Genomic DNA, 18,564 nt, shown 5'->3' on the forward strand with positions numbered 1-18,564 from the left:
ATGTTTATTGTTTATTCAGATATTGAATATTGGTATTTGATAACACTCCAGTAAGAAAGATCCCGACGGGAAGCATTTAATTATGTTTTGGCAGGTTGCACCTTTCTTCTTAAATATTTAAGTATTTAACACATAAAAAAAGGTAGTTAGTACCTCATCTTCCCAAATAGAACCACCGAGAGATGAGAAGAACTGGTTGAGGTACCGGATCTTTGCGGTTATATTTTCCTCTTCTTTAGATAGTCTTACAGGAGAGAATATCAACTCTTGAATTGAGTCCAATCTGGCTCCTAGAGAGGTTTATTTGATTTTTAATCAATCACAGGCTTGTTAATTTATCAACAATGTTATAACATTTCAGGTTGTGTAGATCACCTCGCTCAAATGAACAGGTGTGAGCTCTAAGAGATGTTAACTTAATTTGAAGAGCCTTGTTACTTGAAGAGATCGTTAATCGAGATAAAGATTTCAAATATAGGACGGTCAAACGAAGCAGGGCTGGTGCTTTACAATTAGAAAATTTATTCATAGCGGGAATCGCACTGTAAAATTTACAGATCATGCGCCTTAGTTAACCACTTGTATGTTTATAGGTTATATTTCCCCAACCGTGCGTTAACCGTGCATTAGGCGACCACAATGGTTGCTTTTGGGCAGTTTGTGCCTTAACCGTGCCTTAACTGTGCGTTAAGCGTGCCTTAAGTGACCGTGTCTCAACCGTGCCTTATGTAACCCTTGTTCCCTAGCCGTGCCTTAACCGTGCCTTAGTTAACCACTTGTATGTTTATATGTTATATTTCCCCAACCGTGCGTTAACCGTGTGTTAACTGTGCCTTAAGCGACCATAATGGTTGCTTTTGGGCAGTTTGTGCCTTAACTGTGCCTTAACCGTGCCTTAACCGTGCGTTAACCGTGCCTTAAGAACCGTGCCTTATGTAACCCTTGTGCCTTAACCGTGCCTTATCCGTGCCTTAACTGTGCTTTAACCGTGCCTTAACCGTGCGTTAACCGTGTTATGCCACATTACCGAATTGCCCATTTCAGATGTCGGAGGTTTCAGAGCTGTAACAATTATCATTCGTAACAATATCGGATATAAAATTCCTATTTGTTACGGGGAGGGGGGAGGTGGAGGGAGGGAGGGGGTTTCCAATCTCAAAACAAACCGATCCCAATCTCTTGGTTTTTATTGGGTCCCTCCCTCCCCCGGGGGGTATGCAACGACCATTAATGACCATTAATGACCATTAATGACCATTAATGACCATTAATGACCATTAATGACAATGTCAGTTTTGTCAAAATTTCATCTACTGACATTAATGGTCATGTTTTTTCCGGCACTTCTTAGAGCGAAAAGGACGGACGCCTGCATCACTTAGACCCTACCTTAAGTTAACTAACTACAAGTATATGTTATTATTTTACATTTACAATTAGAGATTCGAAAGAGAAAACTTAGAATAGAATCTTCCGTGGTTAGGCAGACCTTCCAGAATATCACTTGAGTGGATTCCAGAGTGAGTTAGGGATTACATTTATTAACTTCGAATGTAATGAAGAACAAATTTTGCGGCCACGGGATTTAAACCAGATAACAGTAAACAGTTGGTGACTTATAGTTATCAATAATAATAATAATTCAAAGGGCAATTTAGGAGTATCAGATCGTATCAATAGTAAAATAACAATCAATAATAAAATAATAATAACACGGGTATTAAAATTAAATACTTCGTTCCCGTTCTTATATCATATCAAGATTTATATTTTAGCCAAATCATTTAAATGCTAGTCGATTATATAGTAATTACACAGTAGATGAACTTATTCAACTTTAGCACTTCATGAAATACATCGTCATCAGTCTGAATCGGACAACAAAAAAGCTGATATTTTCCTAGGATTAGATAGAACAATTCGTTTACAGTTCAATACTCTGCCTTTGGCAGTTTAAAGTTTTGACCCAAAATCGAGCACTGTCATCATGATAGGGACAAATTGATGCGGCAGGAATTCGTCTAGATCTGCAGTTGCCCTTTTTTGAAGCAGAGACACTCATTGATAAGATGGTACCGAGGCAACGAAGGGGACGTTTAGCATTTTTTGGAACAAAGGTAGCACTTAATGAGTCGCCCTTTCGAATTGTTCGACGTTGACAGGGCTTAGAAGAATTTTTGCAGCCCGGTTGGTATGGCACAGAACCCTCGAAACAGCCGGTACCAAAACATTTCGATCTCCGACTTTTATTTCTAAATATCGTCTTACGATGGCATAGAAGGTACTGTGAGGAGGTATTGAAAATCCAAATTATCAAAAGCAATCAACACAAATAAAGGAAATCAATACAATTCAAATCCACGCAAACTGCAAACAAGCATGTATACTAAGTCAACTGCAAACAAGCATTTATACTAAGTCAACTGTAAACAAGCATTTATACTAAGTCAACTGCAAACAAGCATTTATACTAAGTCAAATACAAACAAGCAAACAGACAAGACAAGTTACCAACGTATAACAGAATGGTGCTTGGCACTCATTCCGAAACCGAGGTCCGAGCCTCTATTAGGCGAATATTAATTCGTTTTCTCAAACGAGACTCTGGCAATCGATGTAGGGGGCTGTGAGAAACTTTATAGAAGTGATACAAAGTGATCATAATTGTAAATTTCTTGGACATGTTGCTTCCAAGATAGTTCAGAATTTCAATTATTTAATGACCATTAATGACCATTAATGACCATTAATGACAATGTCAGTTTTGACAAAATTCCATCTACTGACATTAATGGTCGTTGCATACCCCCCTCCCCCGTCTCTGTATACATACTTTTGATAAGTTTATAATTTAATACCTTCATTTCGCTGGTTATATTTCTTATTGATAAGGTTCTTTAGCAGAGAAGGATCAACAGAGTGGTTTCTTTGTACCGGAGGTTTTTCCGCGCCTTTAGCTTGACTGAAATCAAAGCAACATAAAGCCGAACATCAAGTTCGTCATCTCAAAGGAGTGGTAAAGTTGGATGCTGTTTAATCAAATCTTTTAAATATTTCAGATAAATCTAAAGAAAGTAGAAACACTACAAATGTAATAAATAACAACCCTACGTGAATTTATATTGACAATCATTGCCTATAAACATTAAACAACGGCCGCGGCCAATAAGCCGATAATTAGGCCCAAAAATGGTGTAACTGTAAAAATAAGAAGCTGAAGGGTTGAGGAAACTGTAAAAATAAGAAGCTGAAGAGTTGAAGAAACTGTAAAAATAAGAAGCTGAAGAGTTGAAGAAACTGTAAAAATAAGAAGCTGAAGAGTGAAGAGTTGAGGAAACTGTAAAAATAAGAAGCTGAAGAGGAAACTGTAAAAATAAGAAGCTGAAGAGGAAACTGTAAAAATAAGAAGCTGAAGAGGAAACTGTAAAAATAAGAAGCTGAAGAGGAAACTGACTACGTATTGCAGCGCCTGATTGGGGAGTTGTCCTGATCCTCTTCGTAGTCAGGTTCCTCGCACATCTCAATCTTGTTAGCGGCTACTATCTGGGTTTTATAGTGTTAACTTGCAGTCATGATAGAAGTTGAAGTTTTGGACTTTCAATTTAAAGCAGCGATACAAATTTTCATAGTGTTTTTTCCGTTAGACCACATTTTTCGCTACTCAGAAGCTGACTTCATTTAAGAACAGTAAAATGTAGGTTCCTTGAAACGCAAAATTATAGCGAAACTAAGGTTGACGTCTCTTCCACTTTGGAGACAACAATAAACAGTTACAATCACACAATACATGTTAAAAGACAGTAACAAGATTAAACCTCAACCTCATGAGTAGATTGAGGCAACTGAGGTACAGGTGGCGAAGATGTCAGTCGCCGGGGATGAGCGAACTGGAATAGCTGCCGGACTCCTTTATTTGTTATCTGAAACAGTTTCTTTCTCTGCACGTTTTACATTAAAGGCAGTCATTACCGAAACAGCGCCTGCTTAACTATTTAATCATGTTATCTACATCTTCATTTTCAACCATTACTTCTAACATCAAGGCCATATTGAATCACACAATTACCATAATCGATTTAAGATACGCTGAATACACTGAAAATAATCAACTCACTGTTTTGTGGTTATCGACAAGCTCTTTGAATACGTTTTTACTGGCGATGGCAGCAGCCCCAAATAACTTCTCTCCAAACATGAGATCTATCCAATTGTGGAGTCTGCTGGAAACGTAGTCCCCTTCCAACGCATCTCTGTTAGAAAAAGCCGGGATTTATTCTACACTTTACAGCATCTAACTTCCGATTAGTTAAACATCAGACAAATTGAAATGTAGTGATCAGGGGGGGGGGGGGGGGGGGGGGGGGGGGGGATCAGGTACTAAGTGCCGTACGCGACGTCGACTAAGTGCAGTTTTGAACTTTACACAAAAAGGAATGAACCCCTTAGTACCATGTACCAACTGTTTTTCTGGGAAATGAGCAGCAGACCCACCACTTAGTACAAGAGTACTAACTGTGTATTGGAAGAAAATATGACCCACCTACCCAACGTCACGTACGATTCTGACCATATGATCCCCCCCATCCATGTTTAAGCAAACCTGTGTTTACGAATGAAGTCTTGGCTATCAGAAGCCCAGGGTGGAAGAGCAAGGTCGGGGAGGTCAGAGTGTACGGAGGCGAATATTGTCTTGTCAGTGTAGAACTCTGGGATACACTCGTCGGGAGTCCATTTGTAGAGGTGACTCATGGTAGCTGGGTACTCTTGAGGCTCCCATTTGGATCGCACATATCTGAAACATTTACTCAGCCATACTTAATGAGAATCATCATATCTCACTTCTGTCTTATACAATGAAGATGAAACCAAATTGAAGTAAAAACGTCGACATTTTGTAACTGACTTGCATAGGAGAGCTTTAGGCATGCGTCTAGCCTTGTAGCTAAAATAGGTGATCTCTGAGAGTGTGTCTATGAGATGGTGAGGGGTAATCGGGGTCTCGCTCTCCTCCTCGTGGAACGATCGGCGAGATCTCATCCAGGACGGGGCGGAAACCCTCTGAAAATAATTGCTGTTTAGTATTTAGTGTTTACACACGTTAATTTTTGTTTATCTAACGGTCCCTGAATTAACAGTATTTGGAACAGTGGGTGGTATTTTTGCCCTCTCACGACTTAAGCACAATATAACTTCACAATCAATAGACCAAATACATTCATACTCGATCTATCCTCAATTCTATCGATTTCCATTCAAAATTTATTTAGCTGTCAAACTCAGGAAATTAATTAAAACCAATTAAAATTACCTAACCCTAAAAAATACCCCAAATACAGGAGGTGGTGATTTTGTCCCGGCCTAGGTCCCAAGAAATTGATAATTTCATCGAATTATCATTATAGGGGAGGAGGGTGTAACTTCGTAGGAAGTATCGCGAATTATTTAATTAGCATTCCAGGATTGCGTAACTTGTATACAGGAAGTGAAGCATTTAGCATACGCTTATGAATTTATATCGAATAATAATATTATTATGACGTGATCCACGTATTGATTCACTTCCTTTGTTTGGATTTGTTTTCCTTGAAGTTTATTCGCTTGTGTACGTGTTTTAATTTGACTTCGTCAAGTTTCTCTTGAATTTATTAATATTGAGGCCCTTATGCAATATGCTCCTTGGATCTTCAGTCCCTGATATTGATATCAATCGGGTTTATTTCAGTAAAACATAATAGTTCGTGACCGTCGGTTCTGGGTACCATGTACTAATAAAACCTTCGACAAAGGCTTTGTATATATTATAATAAATATAACTGTTGAATTGTGCAGTAATGATTAGACCAAGTAGAACCGCCAAGAGTGAGAAGAGGTGCCTATCGCCTGATCCACTTGCCACTGTTGATACCGGTAACAGCAGTTCAGAGCCAGAGAAGAAAAGAACCCGTGTAAAGAAGACCCCTATTAACAAATGTCCTGTCTGCAGCTTGGCAGCGGCTGAAGTTGAAGCAAACTACACCATGCGTGTAGCAGCAACGACGGATGCCACTGCTAGTCAACCTCAGAGCCTCACCACCTTGACAAAGGGTAAAAGGGTGAGAGATGCAGACAGGACGACGAGGTACTCCGTCCAGAAAAATTTAAAGATAAAGCGGGCGGAGCAAGATATCGTGATTGGGAGACCAGGTGTGATCCCAGAGGCTCAAAACCTCAACGATCCAGTTTCTGCATTCGACTACTTTGTCACAGGTGGGTCCTGATTTTATCAATACCCTCTTCGCAAATTTGTTATCACAATATATAATATATATATTATGTATAACTGACATGACTAATTAATTATAACTTATAAATCGTAGAGTAACAATCGAATATTTATGCAATTAACATTCCCAGTTGATATCCAGAAAAAGGTGATTTCCTTCACCAACAAGCGGATAGCGGCAACATTGAAACGGCAAGCTTCAAGTGAGAACACGGACGGTTCTGATAACGAAGGAGAGGAAGAAATTGGAGGAGAGGAAGACGATAGGGGGATTGGAACGTGGATAGATGCAGACCCTGAAGATAGAGAGCCAGAAGAAGAAGAAGATCTGGAAGAGGTAGAACGGATACATGCGGATCTGGAGATAGAGGAAGACTACGTCCTCACTGAAGACGACCGGGTTGCTGAAGCCGGCTGCCAGAAGTTGAAAAAATTCATCACCCTAGAGGAGTTCAGAGCTTTTCTTGGTCTATGGTTAATGAGGGGGCTTTATTCACAGGCTAATACAAAGCTCAGCAACCTGTATCAGTCTGATCACCTGCCTGTATTTTCAGCTGTATTGCCGATAAACAGGTAAACTATTTGTTCATGTTGCTTGTGTTTCAAATCATTTTGCACTTATTCGAAGATAATTAATTGAAATAATAGAGTACTACTATAACTACCAGTGCATGTGACCAGTAGAATGATAATCCTCGATTTAATCCCAGATTCAAATGGATACTACGCCACCTTTCTTTTGACGGGTGTGTTAACAGCGAGGAGAGATCTTCTGTTGCTTTCTTCTCGCATATAATGGATACCACCAGAGTCAACGTACAGAATTTGGTGACACTCAATAACGGCGGAAACCCTCGCCTAGCTGACAGTTTTGCATTCGGGAAGAAGTTGGCAATGGGGCTCATCAACCCGTACCTGGAGAAGAAAGGAACAGCAGGTCTAACTCCTGTCAACCTGGTGAAAATGTATCTGGTTACGAAAGACAACAGATACCTGATGGCAGCAACCAAGGAGTCCTCGGCACCCTCCCACTCCGATGATATTTTACCCTTCAAGGGACAAAGTAGCCAGACACCAGCACGTTGTGGTTCCTGTATTGTCGACCTTAGGGACATAAATGAAGCTGCAGGGCGGTACAGAGGAAAAAACAGCCTGACCAAGTCGTCAGGATTGTGCGAGAAATGTGGGGTAGTGAAATGCACTAAAAAGCACTTGGTCAAGCTCTGTATTTCATGTTTTAAATCTCTATAATACGTCAAGTCTGTTATCATAACCTTACATTTAATCAGCATGCATAATAACATTGTCTGTGTTATCTTTCGACAATAGGTTTTATCTAACTGTCTGTTAATTCAAGTTTTATTTTTATTTACTTTTACAGAATCCTGAAAGCAATCATTTTATTTAATTATCACATTATATCTACCTAGAATTGGAAAAAAGTATTATTTTCAAATTCGTACAAAGGTGGACTACTAGAACTCAGCCCAAGTAAATCTAATTACACATCCACACCTATTGATAGACCTACACGCATCTTAGAAAGCTAAATAAACATCATTAGGGTATGATATCTTTGATTTGTCGCCAAATTATCGTTGACCAGTAAATCTAATTAGGAGGTAGAGCCTTATAATCAAATGGCAACTTGGTCGTTTAGCTCCGGACAGTCTATGCAACGTCTATGCAACGTCCATGCCTAAGATGAGAAGTACGAATGAGTCGGACTTTTCAATTTACTCGTATCGTACGTACTTTTCAATTCTACTGAAAAGTTCTCCTTCTAGAAATCGATGGAAGAGTTCTAAATCGCATGTTACGGCCTAATATTGAGCGTTTTCAAAAACTTTCTAACTTTAAGAGAAATTGAGAATTGTGTGTTTAATTTGTTCGCGAACGGTATATTTTCTCTAACATCGGCAAATAATTACATTTTACACGATGATAATAATTCAAAAACAAAAAAATTCTATCTGAATCGTACGTCGTATGAGTCGGACTTTTCAAAGTTGCGTACAAGTACGTACTTTTCCCCCTAAACGAGTCCGTACTTCTCATCTTAGGTCCATGCAACAACAAAAGAACTGTCTATGCAACGTCTATGCAACGTCCCTGCACAATGAACACTCTATGCACACTCCCTGCACGGTCAGTCTATGCAACGTCTATGCAACGTCTTACGTCTATGCAACGTCTATGCAACGTCCCTGCACAGTACCATATGAACACCGGCTACTAGCCGGCTACTAGCCGGCTAGTAGCCACTTTTGTAATAACAGCTCCTCAACTTCACATTACCAACCGGCTACTAACCGGCACTTGAAAAGTGGTCACTAGCCGGCTACTAACCGGCTACTAGCCGGCTAGTGACCACAAAGTGGCTACTAACCGGCTACTAAGCGGTCACTAGCCGGCTATTAGCCGAGCTCTAAAGCAGACCTACTAGTAGCCGGTTCCAAACCGGCTACTAGCCGGCACTTAGAAAGCGGTCACTAGCCGGCTACTAACCGGCTACTAGCCGGTTAGTAGTCACTTGGTGGTTACTAGCCGGTTAGTAGCCGGTTAGTAGCCGGCTAGTGACCGCTTTTCAAGTGCCGGCTAGTAGCCGGTTGTTAATGTGAAGTTGAGGAGCTGTTATTACAAAAGTGGCTACTAGCCGGCTAGTAGCCGGCTAGTAGCCGGTGTTCATATGGTACTGTGCAGGGACGTTGCATAGACGTTGCATAGACGTTGCATAGACTGACCGTGCAGGGAGTGTGCATAGAGTGTTCATTGTGCAGGGACGTTGCATAGACGTTGCATAGACGGTTCTTTTGTTGTTGCACGGACGTTGCATAGACGTTGCATAGACTGTCCGGAGCTAAACGACCAACTTCCCAATCAAATAATCTCACTTGATCAGCCAGATTAAAATGCACTTGAATTTGAACCCTAAAATTTGTCGGAAAGACCATAGTTTATAAAACCATGAATGTGGGTTTTTCGTTGTTGCGTATAAAACCACTCAGAAGCTGAGATAACGGACCGGGACAATTTTGCCACCTCTTGTTCGAGTCCTATAACCCCCTGTTCCAAGTACTGTTAAGGCCGCATGATTTGTTTGAAGCTTAAATTCTTTTAAATATGTAATTTGTTTTGTTATTCTGTATAAGTTGCAGCTTACCATTCCATGTATCTTGTAAGTACTGTCCAAGTGCTGGTCTCCCTTGTTCAGACGGAACTTTGACTTACTCAAATCTCTCCACCCACCGTAGGAGGAGGAGAAATCCATCACCCACGGTACTGAGATTATAAACGCACTAAAAACAGCAAGAATGAGGATAAACATTTTAAATATTTTACAAGATAATATGTCGATGAGCTCCTCAGGCACTATGAAACATTCCCATAGTAGATGGCTTAAAGTAAAGGAGTAGCACCTCGGAACTTTTTAGAATTTTATCCTATAACTTACTGACAGGATGAAGATTGGGATCCCCTAAAACTTTGCCACTGTATTGGTTTAAGAGCAGTAGATAGTCCAGGTTCGACAGGTATCCTGCAATTAAAATTAAAGAACGTCAGTACTGATTTGTACCCTAAAAAAGTATCGTCAGTGACGATTCGTAATTATTCGTATTATAATACAAGAAAATAACTGGATGAAATGTTTGCTAGAAGATGCTTCAGCGTTTTCAGGAAACACTGACATAGATAGGAGTGAGCGAGATGGCTAGTGACCACAAACACTAGAGGGAGAATGTACGAGACACAAACGGGAGTTCATTGGTGCAGGCCACTCGAATAATTTAGGATACCTAATCAAGTACAAGTAAATAAATTTCTAATACAATTACAAGCAAACCTTTTACCCAGGCTCCACATTCCACAAGCACTGAGAATACAATTACAAACAAACCTTTTACCCAGGCTCCACAAGCACTGAGAATACAATTACAAGCAAACCTTTTACCCAGGCTACACAAGCACTGAGAATACAATTACAAGCAAACCTTTTACCCAGGCTCCACAAGCACTGAGAATACAATTACAAGCAAACCTTTTACCCAGGCTCCACAAGCACTGAGAATGGAATCAGGTGGCCCAGTAAACGGGTACAATAATCTCTTCTCTTTCAACTTCACCTCCTTTATCTCCTCTATCTGCTTTACTTCCTCCCTAGACACAGGAAGAAGCCCTAGTCTAGGTGCTCCCACACTTAGCCACAGTTTCTCATCCACATAAAGGTTTGTAGTACGGATGTGGTCATGAGTCAGACCGTGGCTATGCAACCACCTGGAATAGTAAACAAGTAAAGAAACGTTTTAAATCTACAACAAACGTTTTAATTTTCATCGAATAATAATGATAGTTGAAAAATGTACATGAGTGATGTGTCTATAATTTTCTTTATTCCAAAAACTGTATTAAGATCAGGGTTCCACTGTATTTGGTTAACAATATTGGATATTTTCTCCAAACCTAAGATATTGAAGTAGTTGGTAGACAATAAAGAGAGGCCTGTGAGAACCAATGAGTAGGGTCGGGGAGTAGCAGATAACATCTTTAAGTCTGGAAAGTGGTTGATTGAGTAAGAAATTAAAGAACAATTTAATTTGGTTATATATAAATTGATCGACAAATTATCAGTTTGTCTCAAGAATAAATTCAGGGTAAGAATTGTTAAAGTTACCTACAGTAATCGCGATTCGAAGTGGATTCATGTTGTAATAGAATAATGTTGATTGTTGGCTCTGAGTACCTGAAGGAATGGTGTCTGAAGCAGAGATAAAAGGCAGTCTCCGAGATGGAATGTCCGACCAGAAACTGAGACCCGGGGTGGTCGTTGGACGATAAGACAGTTGTGATATCTTCAAACACCTCCTGGAAAATAATAGTAGCCAATTTTAATTCAAACGATCAGTCTTCTAGTTGGAAATTGGAATGTATTAGAAATTAGCCTCAAATAGTTATTGATAACAGGATTGATTAACCTCTGAGAATGTGTTAGACTGTATAGGTTGAACAGTTATTGAATTTCCCTTTTTCTTCTCCTGTTGGATCAACTCGTAGTCCACCAGGCACATCAGCTGACCAAGACTATTGTCCGTGTACAGATTGTCCGTCTTCTGTATTTTACTGTATCGTACTCGGCTGGGAAGTTACAAGGTTGATAAGTTATCACAGGTCGCAATACTAATAGTAATAATAACCTTTTTACTTAGTTTAAAAGGTCTAAAATCGGTATGAACTACAGATGAGTAAAAGATGAGTAAAAGCAGGAGGGGTTAAACTGGGAAGATTTCTATAACTGACTACATCATCACAGTCTAAACTAGTGTAATACCATTGTAAAACATACCCCTGTCGTGGAATGAGGTAGACATGTACAATGTGCAGTCCTGCAGGACTAGGGTCGGTATTGGAGGGCTCCAGCAACAGCTTACACTCAATCGGACCTAGGGAGAAAGCAAATTTCACCCAAATTTCTCCGTCAAAATACCGTCAGCTGCTGAATTGCACGAAATGCATACGGCTTGCTGGGCAAAATAACATTCCCTTAATTCTTGAATTGCTGTGGGAAATCAAAAATGCGGAAAGTATTGTTACAAAATAACACGTACGCAGTACTTTCGTGCTAGAATGTCCTATTATTCTATAATAGTTAACGTTATTTTATCAAACATTACCTATTTATTTTAAAGATTATTGTAATTGGCACATACTTGGTAAGTTGGAGTGGTACAAGTTTCCGTCTTGTAGCTGAATCTGTTTATTCTTCACCGCCTCCAACCACTCGTCATTGCAGAGAATCTTGTAACTCCCATCAGTTTGCTTGTTTACTTGGTACCAACAAACATGTAGATCCTCCAATAACGTTGCCATGACATTCAGATAGCTTCCCCGAGATACCGGGACTTTACATTCCTAGGAGAGAATCTAGTTATGTGCAATGATGTGAAATTTGAAAAATAGCAGAGTAATTTTAGTTTCCCATCAGGGATCTGGGTAATCCCAATCGCCTGGGTAATACCAATCGCATAGTTACTACTTCCGCATTTCTGCATATTCTTATAATTTATAATTCATTTGTGATAACTAAATATTACGTTACGAGCTATGTTGTTTTAATAAGACATAAAATACAGAAAGCTAGATAAGTAGATATGCGCAAGAAGATTAAAACATGCTAAAAACATGAATGTTAATTGACAAATTAATAAATTGAAAATAATTTAAGCATTACATCTTTCATCAATAATGTTATACAATAATTTTATAGCTAAATGTAAACTCGTTTAAAACAGTTTATCATAAGCTTTATAAATAAAGTCAAAACTATTAATTGAATTAATAAGAAAATATAAAATAGTCACCATATTCTCAATCTCAACAAAATTCAGTTTAAGGCATTATGTGACAAAATTCGAATGTTCATGCTGTATCACCAACCAGAGTCCCACCCCCAAATTATAAATCAATATCCCAATATATATCATTATACAATAATTTAAAATTGAATGTTTTCCTCTTTCCTCAGTTGTCAGATTTATGATCTGCAATGAGGTTTAGGAACAATCTTCATTTCTAAAGGGCGTTGAAAGAATCTTCCTCTAAAGCTCTAAGCTCGGTTTTTTGAGGAACTTTCCACATTTTTTAGACATCCTTCTGTTATAGAGAAGACCATAGGTGTGAAGTGACTTTTTCCCAAAATACGAACCGTGTAAACCTATGGCGACCTTGAAGTAATTGGATGGAATCTTTTGTATGTTTTCTCTTCTTTTTTTCTTTAACTACTACCAACATTAGTTGGTAGTAGTTGAACTCAAAGGTCCACAACATGTTGTCTTTCTGTAATAAAGTAGTGTACTACCATTTACCAGGCTGGTAGTAGTCAGACTGGTCACCCTTACTATTACCATAATTGGTCTAAGGTTAATGGCATCACATCAATCACCGGGCCTGTTTACCCCAGACCAATTCATTACCGGATCAGCTACTTAAGCTACGCCATTTGTTTGTTTTTAGTTATGCTTATATAATATATTAAGAATGTTTTTCATTGGACTAAATCATTTTCTAAGTGTACTTTTAAAAGGTTTAAACTGGTCCCGAGACAAAATTTTCGCTCTGTATCATACAAAATTAGGCCTCTTTGCCAAATTATGTAGGGGAGCCGGTTTGTATAATGTCTAAACAATAGCTAGAAAGTTTAATACCTTATAGTAGTACCTATAACTACTGTTATAGTAGTAGTTGGTCAGAGCTGGCTCCCCGGTTCTATTGAGCTTTCTGACCAAGCGATCGATATCTCATCCCCTGTGAGACTCTCACTGTTGATAGTAACTCTCACAGTGCTCTTTATGGGGGCAACTCCGCTCGAAAGTGTAATAATATTAATATCTACTAAAAATCGGGAATTCCAGCTCCGTTTTGGGAAAATTCAAGTCGCAAATTTCTTGGTTACATGCAATGTAACCGACAGTTTCGCCAAAATATAACCTCTCTCCTTACTAACAGATACCAAGGTACCCTCTTTAACACTTGACTAGATGTCAACGCTTTAGTTACTGGCTACTTCCTCTAGATAGGAGAGCGGCCCTGTAATCTGTGATTATATTATAATTTATACCTTCTCACTATCTTTTTGTACATGCGAGATATAAATACCTTGTTTTATTTCATTTTATTCCAAATCCACTATTTAATTTTTCGCCACGTTCGTAACTATCTAGCAAGTTCAAATGATGTCACAAGACTCACTATATTATTGACTGCCGTCTCCTCCGCTTTCTTTACATGTAATACACGGTGGTTTTATAAATTCCCGGAACAATGAGGAGCCATGACGTAGAAACCAGAAAGAAAGGCAGTAATTTTTTATTGTTTAAATAATTTACTATCGAGAGTTTTGTTAAAAGACTGGCTGAAATCATCCGACTGAGCACCAGTTAACGCGAATACTTGTGAAATAAAGCGTCGTTCTGTTCTAGCAAATTGCGATGGACTCAATCTTAAGTACTTTTTTATCTAGAACATCTTTATTTAAAACATCTTAATTTAAAACATCTTTATTTAAAACATCTTTATTTAAAACATCTTTATTTCATCTTTAAAAAGTATCAAACTTTTTTTCTTCAACACGTCTTGTTCCTTCGTTTATTTCTTATCGAGCTTGGTTCTTTCAGTTTTATAATTACCGTTTGGGCTTAAATTAAGATTTATTCTATTATCTTAATAGATTAGCTTTATAAATAAATGAACGTAATAAATTAAGTTTGATCCTATTGAGTTAATTCAATAGGATTAAAGACAGAACATTAGTGTTGTCGTTTAATTAGGGATTATTTACAAACTCATTCGCATGTCAATAGAAATAACGATTGTCAGGAGTAGCTATAGTGCTGCTTTGATATTGAAGTTATGTTTCTTGTTATAGCAATAATTTACTTCCATCTTCAATTTTATAAGTCTAAAATATCAGTCCCTGCTAAAATCCTAACCTTTCTTGTTAAATGTTTCCTGTTGTAATAATTTATTACTCTTTGCATTGGATCCATAGTTAATTCGGTTGAGTGATCTCGCTGATTGAAACTTTTGCTTGTACAACAAGGATTCTTTTTATGGATATATTTATTTTTTTATTTTTTTTATTTCCACCATTCCCATTTTCCGAGTTAACTGTTTTAGAGAGCAACTAACTTATCTACATTCCATTACAATAACCCTCATATATTGTCCTATGATCTAAAGGAATGTAACTAACGAGTGGACATAGGATGGTCGTTCTACAGGTGGAACCTTGGAATGGAGCCACGCCAAGTGCACCAGACGATCATGACAAAACTCATGAGATGTTTGGGTTCCAGGATTTGGCGAGTGACTACTACCAAGTCATTAGACAGAAGGCAAGACCTAGTTGGTGTCGTTTTGTCTGGGGCATTGTCATCCTCATCCTTATGATTTTCACAGGATTCATGGTCTACCAACTTTTAGCAGACTATTTCCAGTACAAATCTTTCGTAGAGTCCCACATTTCATGGGAGAAAAATTTAACATTACCAGCCATAACAATCTGCAACACCAACCCGCTAAACTACACAAGACTTAAAGAGGGATTGACGAATGGGAATGATACCAGACTGCTGCGGGAATTTGAAAATTTGATGGACGAATATGTGAAAAGTAGCTCAAAACCGGACGGAAACTTGAACATAAGTTTTGAAGATTTTGCTGATTTCAACAGCTGGGAGCACGAAGAAGGGTCTCTTGTTTTGAAGTTCAGACCAAGTTTATATCACATGCTGTTTGGTGAGTACGACTATGTTTTTAGAGGGATTGGAAACTTCGTTGATCACACGGATTGGAGCAAGTTCTCCCAAATGACAGAACTTGGAGTTTGTTTTGAACTGAATGATGATGGTTCGTTAAAACAGAGTTCTGGAGGAATGAAGGGTGGATTGGCGGTAGATTTGGATGCAAACGTTGATCACTACCTATTTACCACAAAAAGCAAAGGATTCGTTATCTTCATCAGGGATCAAGATGAGACTATCATGCTAAACAGAGGGGGCTATATGGTTTCACCCGGCTCAGAAACATTCCTAAAACTTACCCAAAACACACATACAAGACTGGGTAAACCCCATGGTACGTGTGAAAATATTCCCAGCCAGTTTTCTAAATACAATCATCATTACGAGACTGTCAGGGAATGTACACAAAGGCAAAGAATGGAAGCTATGCTAGATATGTGCCACTGCATTCCTTGGTACCTGGCGGAGAGACTATTTACCTTGAATAAAACAGATGTTTTAGATGCGTACAGTGAGCGATTGCAGCAGGACAAGCGCGACGGAGGACGAGAAAGACGTCAAACACGGGATAGCCCAGATATCCCACCAACTGATGAAGTGGTACAGTCTACGAGTACGTCAGCTTGGGCAACTTCTGAACCAATATTCAAGACGCACTACTCACAATTAACATGTGGGTTCGTGGAAATGTACATTTGCGATAAGAAGTTGGACACAGCTGTCATGAATGGGGACATTACATTTGAACCTTGCCATGAACCTTGTGAATATCATGAGTGGAACGTAGAGATTGCCTCAACATTGTTTCCACCATCAGAGGAATATTTTGAGAGATTCCTGAAAGATCAGGTTTACACGATTGAAACTCCGACGTACGAGTTTATACGAGATAACATGGCTCGAGTTCACATATACTATGACGAGTTGAAAGTTATGAACAAGGTGCAAACGAAAGCATACGAACCTCAAAACTTTATTGCAGAGTTTGGAGGGACCGTGGATTTGTTTATTGGATTTTCTTTCTTCACAGTATTCCAGTTGATCGAAATTTCGTTTGCTTGGTGTTTGGCCAAACTGTGGCAACGAAGGAAGAATCTTAATCAGATCGAAGACAATTCGAATAATACAAAATCTGCAAATTCAGCGAATCGTAGTGTAGTGTGATCGATATCATACCTCATGATGAACATAATATGTTTATTTAGATTTTTAAGGAAGTTAGTATAATTAATTACAAGTGCAGGCATTATAAGAGTCAAGAGACAAGAGACCGAGCAAAAGTTTCACAAAACAATAAACATTGCTTTAGAAATCGGAAATTAATATTTAACAATTTTATCAGATTGAGAATAAATGTAACATTTAATCAGAATTCACAGATTTCCAGTTGCTTGATATTTTAAATTGTTTTACGTTTTGTTTTCATTCAGAGATTAAAATTAAGTGGCCTGAAAGTAATGTATGGCTGAAAACGCGATAAACAATTTCTAAAGATTTGCTGTTTAAAAAAAAGGTTTGTAGACCTTTTAAAAAACATCTAGGGAGCGGCACCTGTCAAATAGAAATGGGAGAAACCTGCAGAATAATCACGTGGAAAATGTGCAAATAAATGCGCGCGCATGCAGTTGTGCTGCGCGCTATGGCGCTTTGATGTCAATAATTTGGCTTACGCGTATTCCTGAACATTGTTTGTGTAGACCCTTCTGAAATTTGCATCAGAGGGTGTTTTCTCAGATTTTGTGGCGGATATGAATCTTGCCCCCCATCATGTATTTTGCTTATTATTGAGTTATTATTCTACCTTATTCAAACTTAAGATGGTTTATTTCACCACCTTATATTTTTGGTTGATCTTAGGAGCAACTACTGTGAACATACCATACCAAAAATACACAGAACCACTCTAAACCGGAAAAATAGGATGGGGGCAAAACCCGCCACAAATGGGGGCAAGAATATGGGGGCCGCCACAAATGCGCCACAAATTTTGAGAAAACATCGCCTCATTTGCATTAATGATTCTGGTCATTTGATTTGAAATTACTCATTTGATCATTTTACACAAGCTCCAATTTCAATTCACCGAGGATCAACTCACTGCTTTGTGATGAGATCAATCCAATCGTTTAGTCTATAATGCAGTCTCCATCTTACGCGTTCCTGTCGAAGAAAATGTATCTATATTGTTAATAAACAAATACTGTTAATCATTTGTACACTTATTTGAGCCCACTTTAATACACGATTCTGTAGCGATTCGCACCTTAGGAAACGCCAAATGTTCATGTGTTCTAAATTTAAGCAAGGTAATATAAATAACACAATTACTGGTAGGAAGCACATTCGCTAAATGAACATCTGTCTACGTCATATGAAAACTTGGCAATAAGCCTATTGTGTGAGAGTAACTTTTGGTAGATTTGAACAACCGGAAGCGAATAGCAGTGTAAAAATCATGGACACCCCAGACTTTCTTGAAGCTTCGAATTGGGGTGGCTGCACCAGAGAGAGTTTTTCAGCCAGTTTTTCAATTTGACTGATCCATAAGTTGACTGTTGTTCAATAACGGTAAGCACTACTTACCGTAAGTACTACTTACCGTAAATAACCCAAGCTATTTCAGACCTGGAGCAGTGTTAGAACAGCTAAATCGTAACGAAATGCAAGTGTAGATAAGCGAATAATATACGGCGAGGTAGATAAGAGAAAAACGGTATTTTATTATTTTACAACATATTATTTTTAGTCCACATACTTGGTAAGTTAGAGTGGCACAAGTCTTGTTGTTGGATCTGTTTATTCTTCACCGCCTCCAGCAACTCTTCGATGCAGGGAATCGAATCCTATTCCATCACTTTTTTTGTTAACTTGATTGCCATGATAGTACACCTATTTAGAATTGACCGTTGGGATCGAATGATTTCGCTGAAGGAACTAGGAAACAATCAAAAGAACGAGCAAATAGTGTTAAGGATCGTTTACATATTTCTGTGATTTCAACCGTCT

General features: G+C 38.6%; 3 protein-coding genes across 6 annotated transcripts in view; 2 read left to right on the forward strand and 1 right to left on the reverse strand.

Annotated features, from left to right (window-relative positions):
• Nucleotides 1–18,449, reverse strand: part of LOC134813589 (WD repeat-containing protein 81-like) — a 55,427-nt gene extending 36,978 nt beyond the window's left edge. Inside the window, exons 1-17 of one of the 4 annotated variants that reach the window (XM_063821437.1) lie at nt 18,314–18,449; nt 17,657–17,718; nt 11,968–12,169; nt 11,604–11,700; nt 11,236–11,395; nt 11,004–11,125; nt 10,724–10,813; nt 10,302–10,537; nt 9,717–9,800; nt 9,426–9,544; nt 4,904–5,058; nt 4,601–4,792; nt 4,115–4,250; nt 3,822–3,920; nt 3,455–3,543; nt 2,859–2,962; nt 154–290 (exon numbers count right to left, since the gene is read on the reverse strand). In XM_063821437.1, the coding sequence (XP_063677507.1) occupies nt 154–290; nt 2,859–2,962; nt 3,455–3,543; nt 3,822–3,920; nt 4,115–4,250; nt 4,601–4,792; nt 4,904–5,058; nt 9,426–9,544; nt 9,717–9,800; nt 10,302–10,537; nt 10,724–10,813; nt 11,004–11,125; nt 11,236–11,395; nt 11,604–11,700; nt 11,968–12,127 (1,980 nt within the window). In that variant the 5' untranslated portion in view covers nt 12,128–12,169; nt 17,657–17,718; nt 18,314–18,449. Of the gene's footprint in view, nt 1–153; nt 291–2,858; nt 2,963–3,454; nt 3,544–3,815; nt 3,921–4,114; nt 4,251–4,600; nt 4,793–4,903; nt 5,059–9,425; nt 9,545–9,716; nt 9,801–10,301; nt 10,538–10,723; nt 10,814–11,003; nt 11,126–11,235; nt 11,396–11,603; nt 11,701–11,967; nt 12,170–17,656; nt 17,719–18,313 lie in introns of all 4 variants that reach the window. The other 3 variants (XM_063821433.1, XM_063821436.1, XM_063821435.1) reach the window with 3 other exon arrangements.
• LOC134813590 (uncharacterized) lies at nt 5,558–8,216 on the forward strand. The gene is made up of 3 exons (XM_063821438.1): nt 5,558–6,246; nt 6,394–6,835; nt 6,973–8,216. Exons 1-3 carry the CDS (start codon nt 5,832–5,834, stop codon nt 7,511–7,513), a joined length of 1,398 nt encoding a protein of 465 aa, XP_063677508.1. The 5' UTR covers nt 5,558–5,831; the 3' UTR covers nt 7,514–8,216.
• Nucleotides 15,022–16,722, forward strand: LOC134813205 (acid-sensing ion channel 1B-like). Its single transcript, XM_063820893.1, has one exon. It carries the CDS (start codon nt 15,022–15,024, stop codon nt 16,720–16,722), a length of 1,701 nt encoding a protein of 566 aa, XP_063676963.1.
• Nucleotides 18,450–18,564: the final 115 nt, after the last annotated feature.

Source organism: Bolinopsis microptera, chromosome 3 (assembly GCF_026151205.1).
Source record: "Bolinopsis microptera isolate Bmic1 chromosome 3, MBARI_Bmic_1.0, whole genome shotgun sequence".
NCBI lineage: Eukaryota > Metazoa > Ctenophora > Tentaculata > Lobata > Bolinopsidae > Bolinopsis > Bolinopsis microptera.

Excerpts from the sequence above, each read along its gene's own strand:
- LOC134813590 (XM_063821438.1), top strand. The coding sequence starts at position 5,832 with ATGATTAGACCAAGTAGAACCGCCAAGAGTGAGAAGAGGTGCCTATCG. Across the intron at positions 6,247-6,393 it reads ATTCGACTACTTTGTCACAG|TTGATATCCAGAAAAAGGTG; the intron begins GTGGGTCCTGAT and ends TAACATTCCCAG. Across the intron at positions 6,836-6,972 it reads GCTGTATTGCCGATAAACAG|ATTCAAATGGATACTACGCC; the intron begins GTAAACTATTTG and ends ATTTAATCCCAG.
- LOC134813205 (XM_063820893.1), top strand. The coding sequence starts at position 15,022 with ATGGTCGTTCTACAGGTGGAACCTTGGAATGGAGCCACGCCAAGTGCA.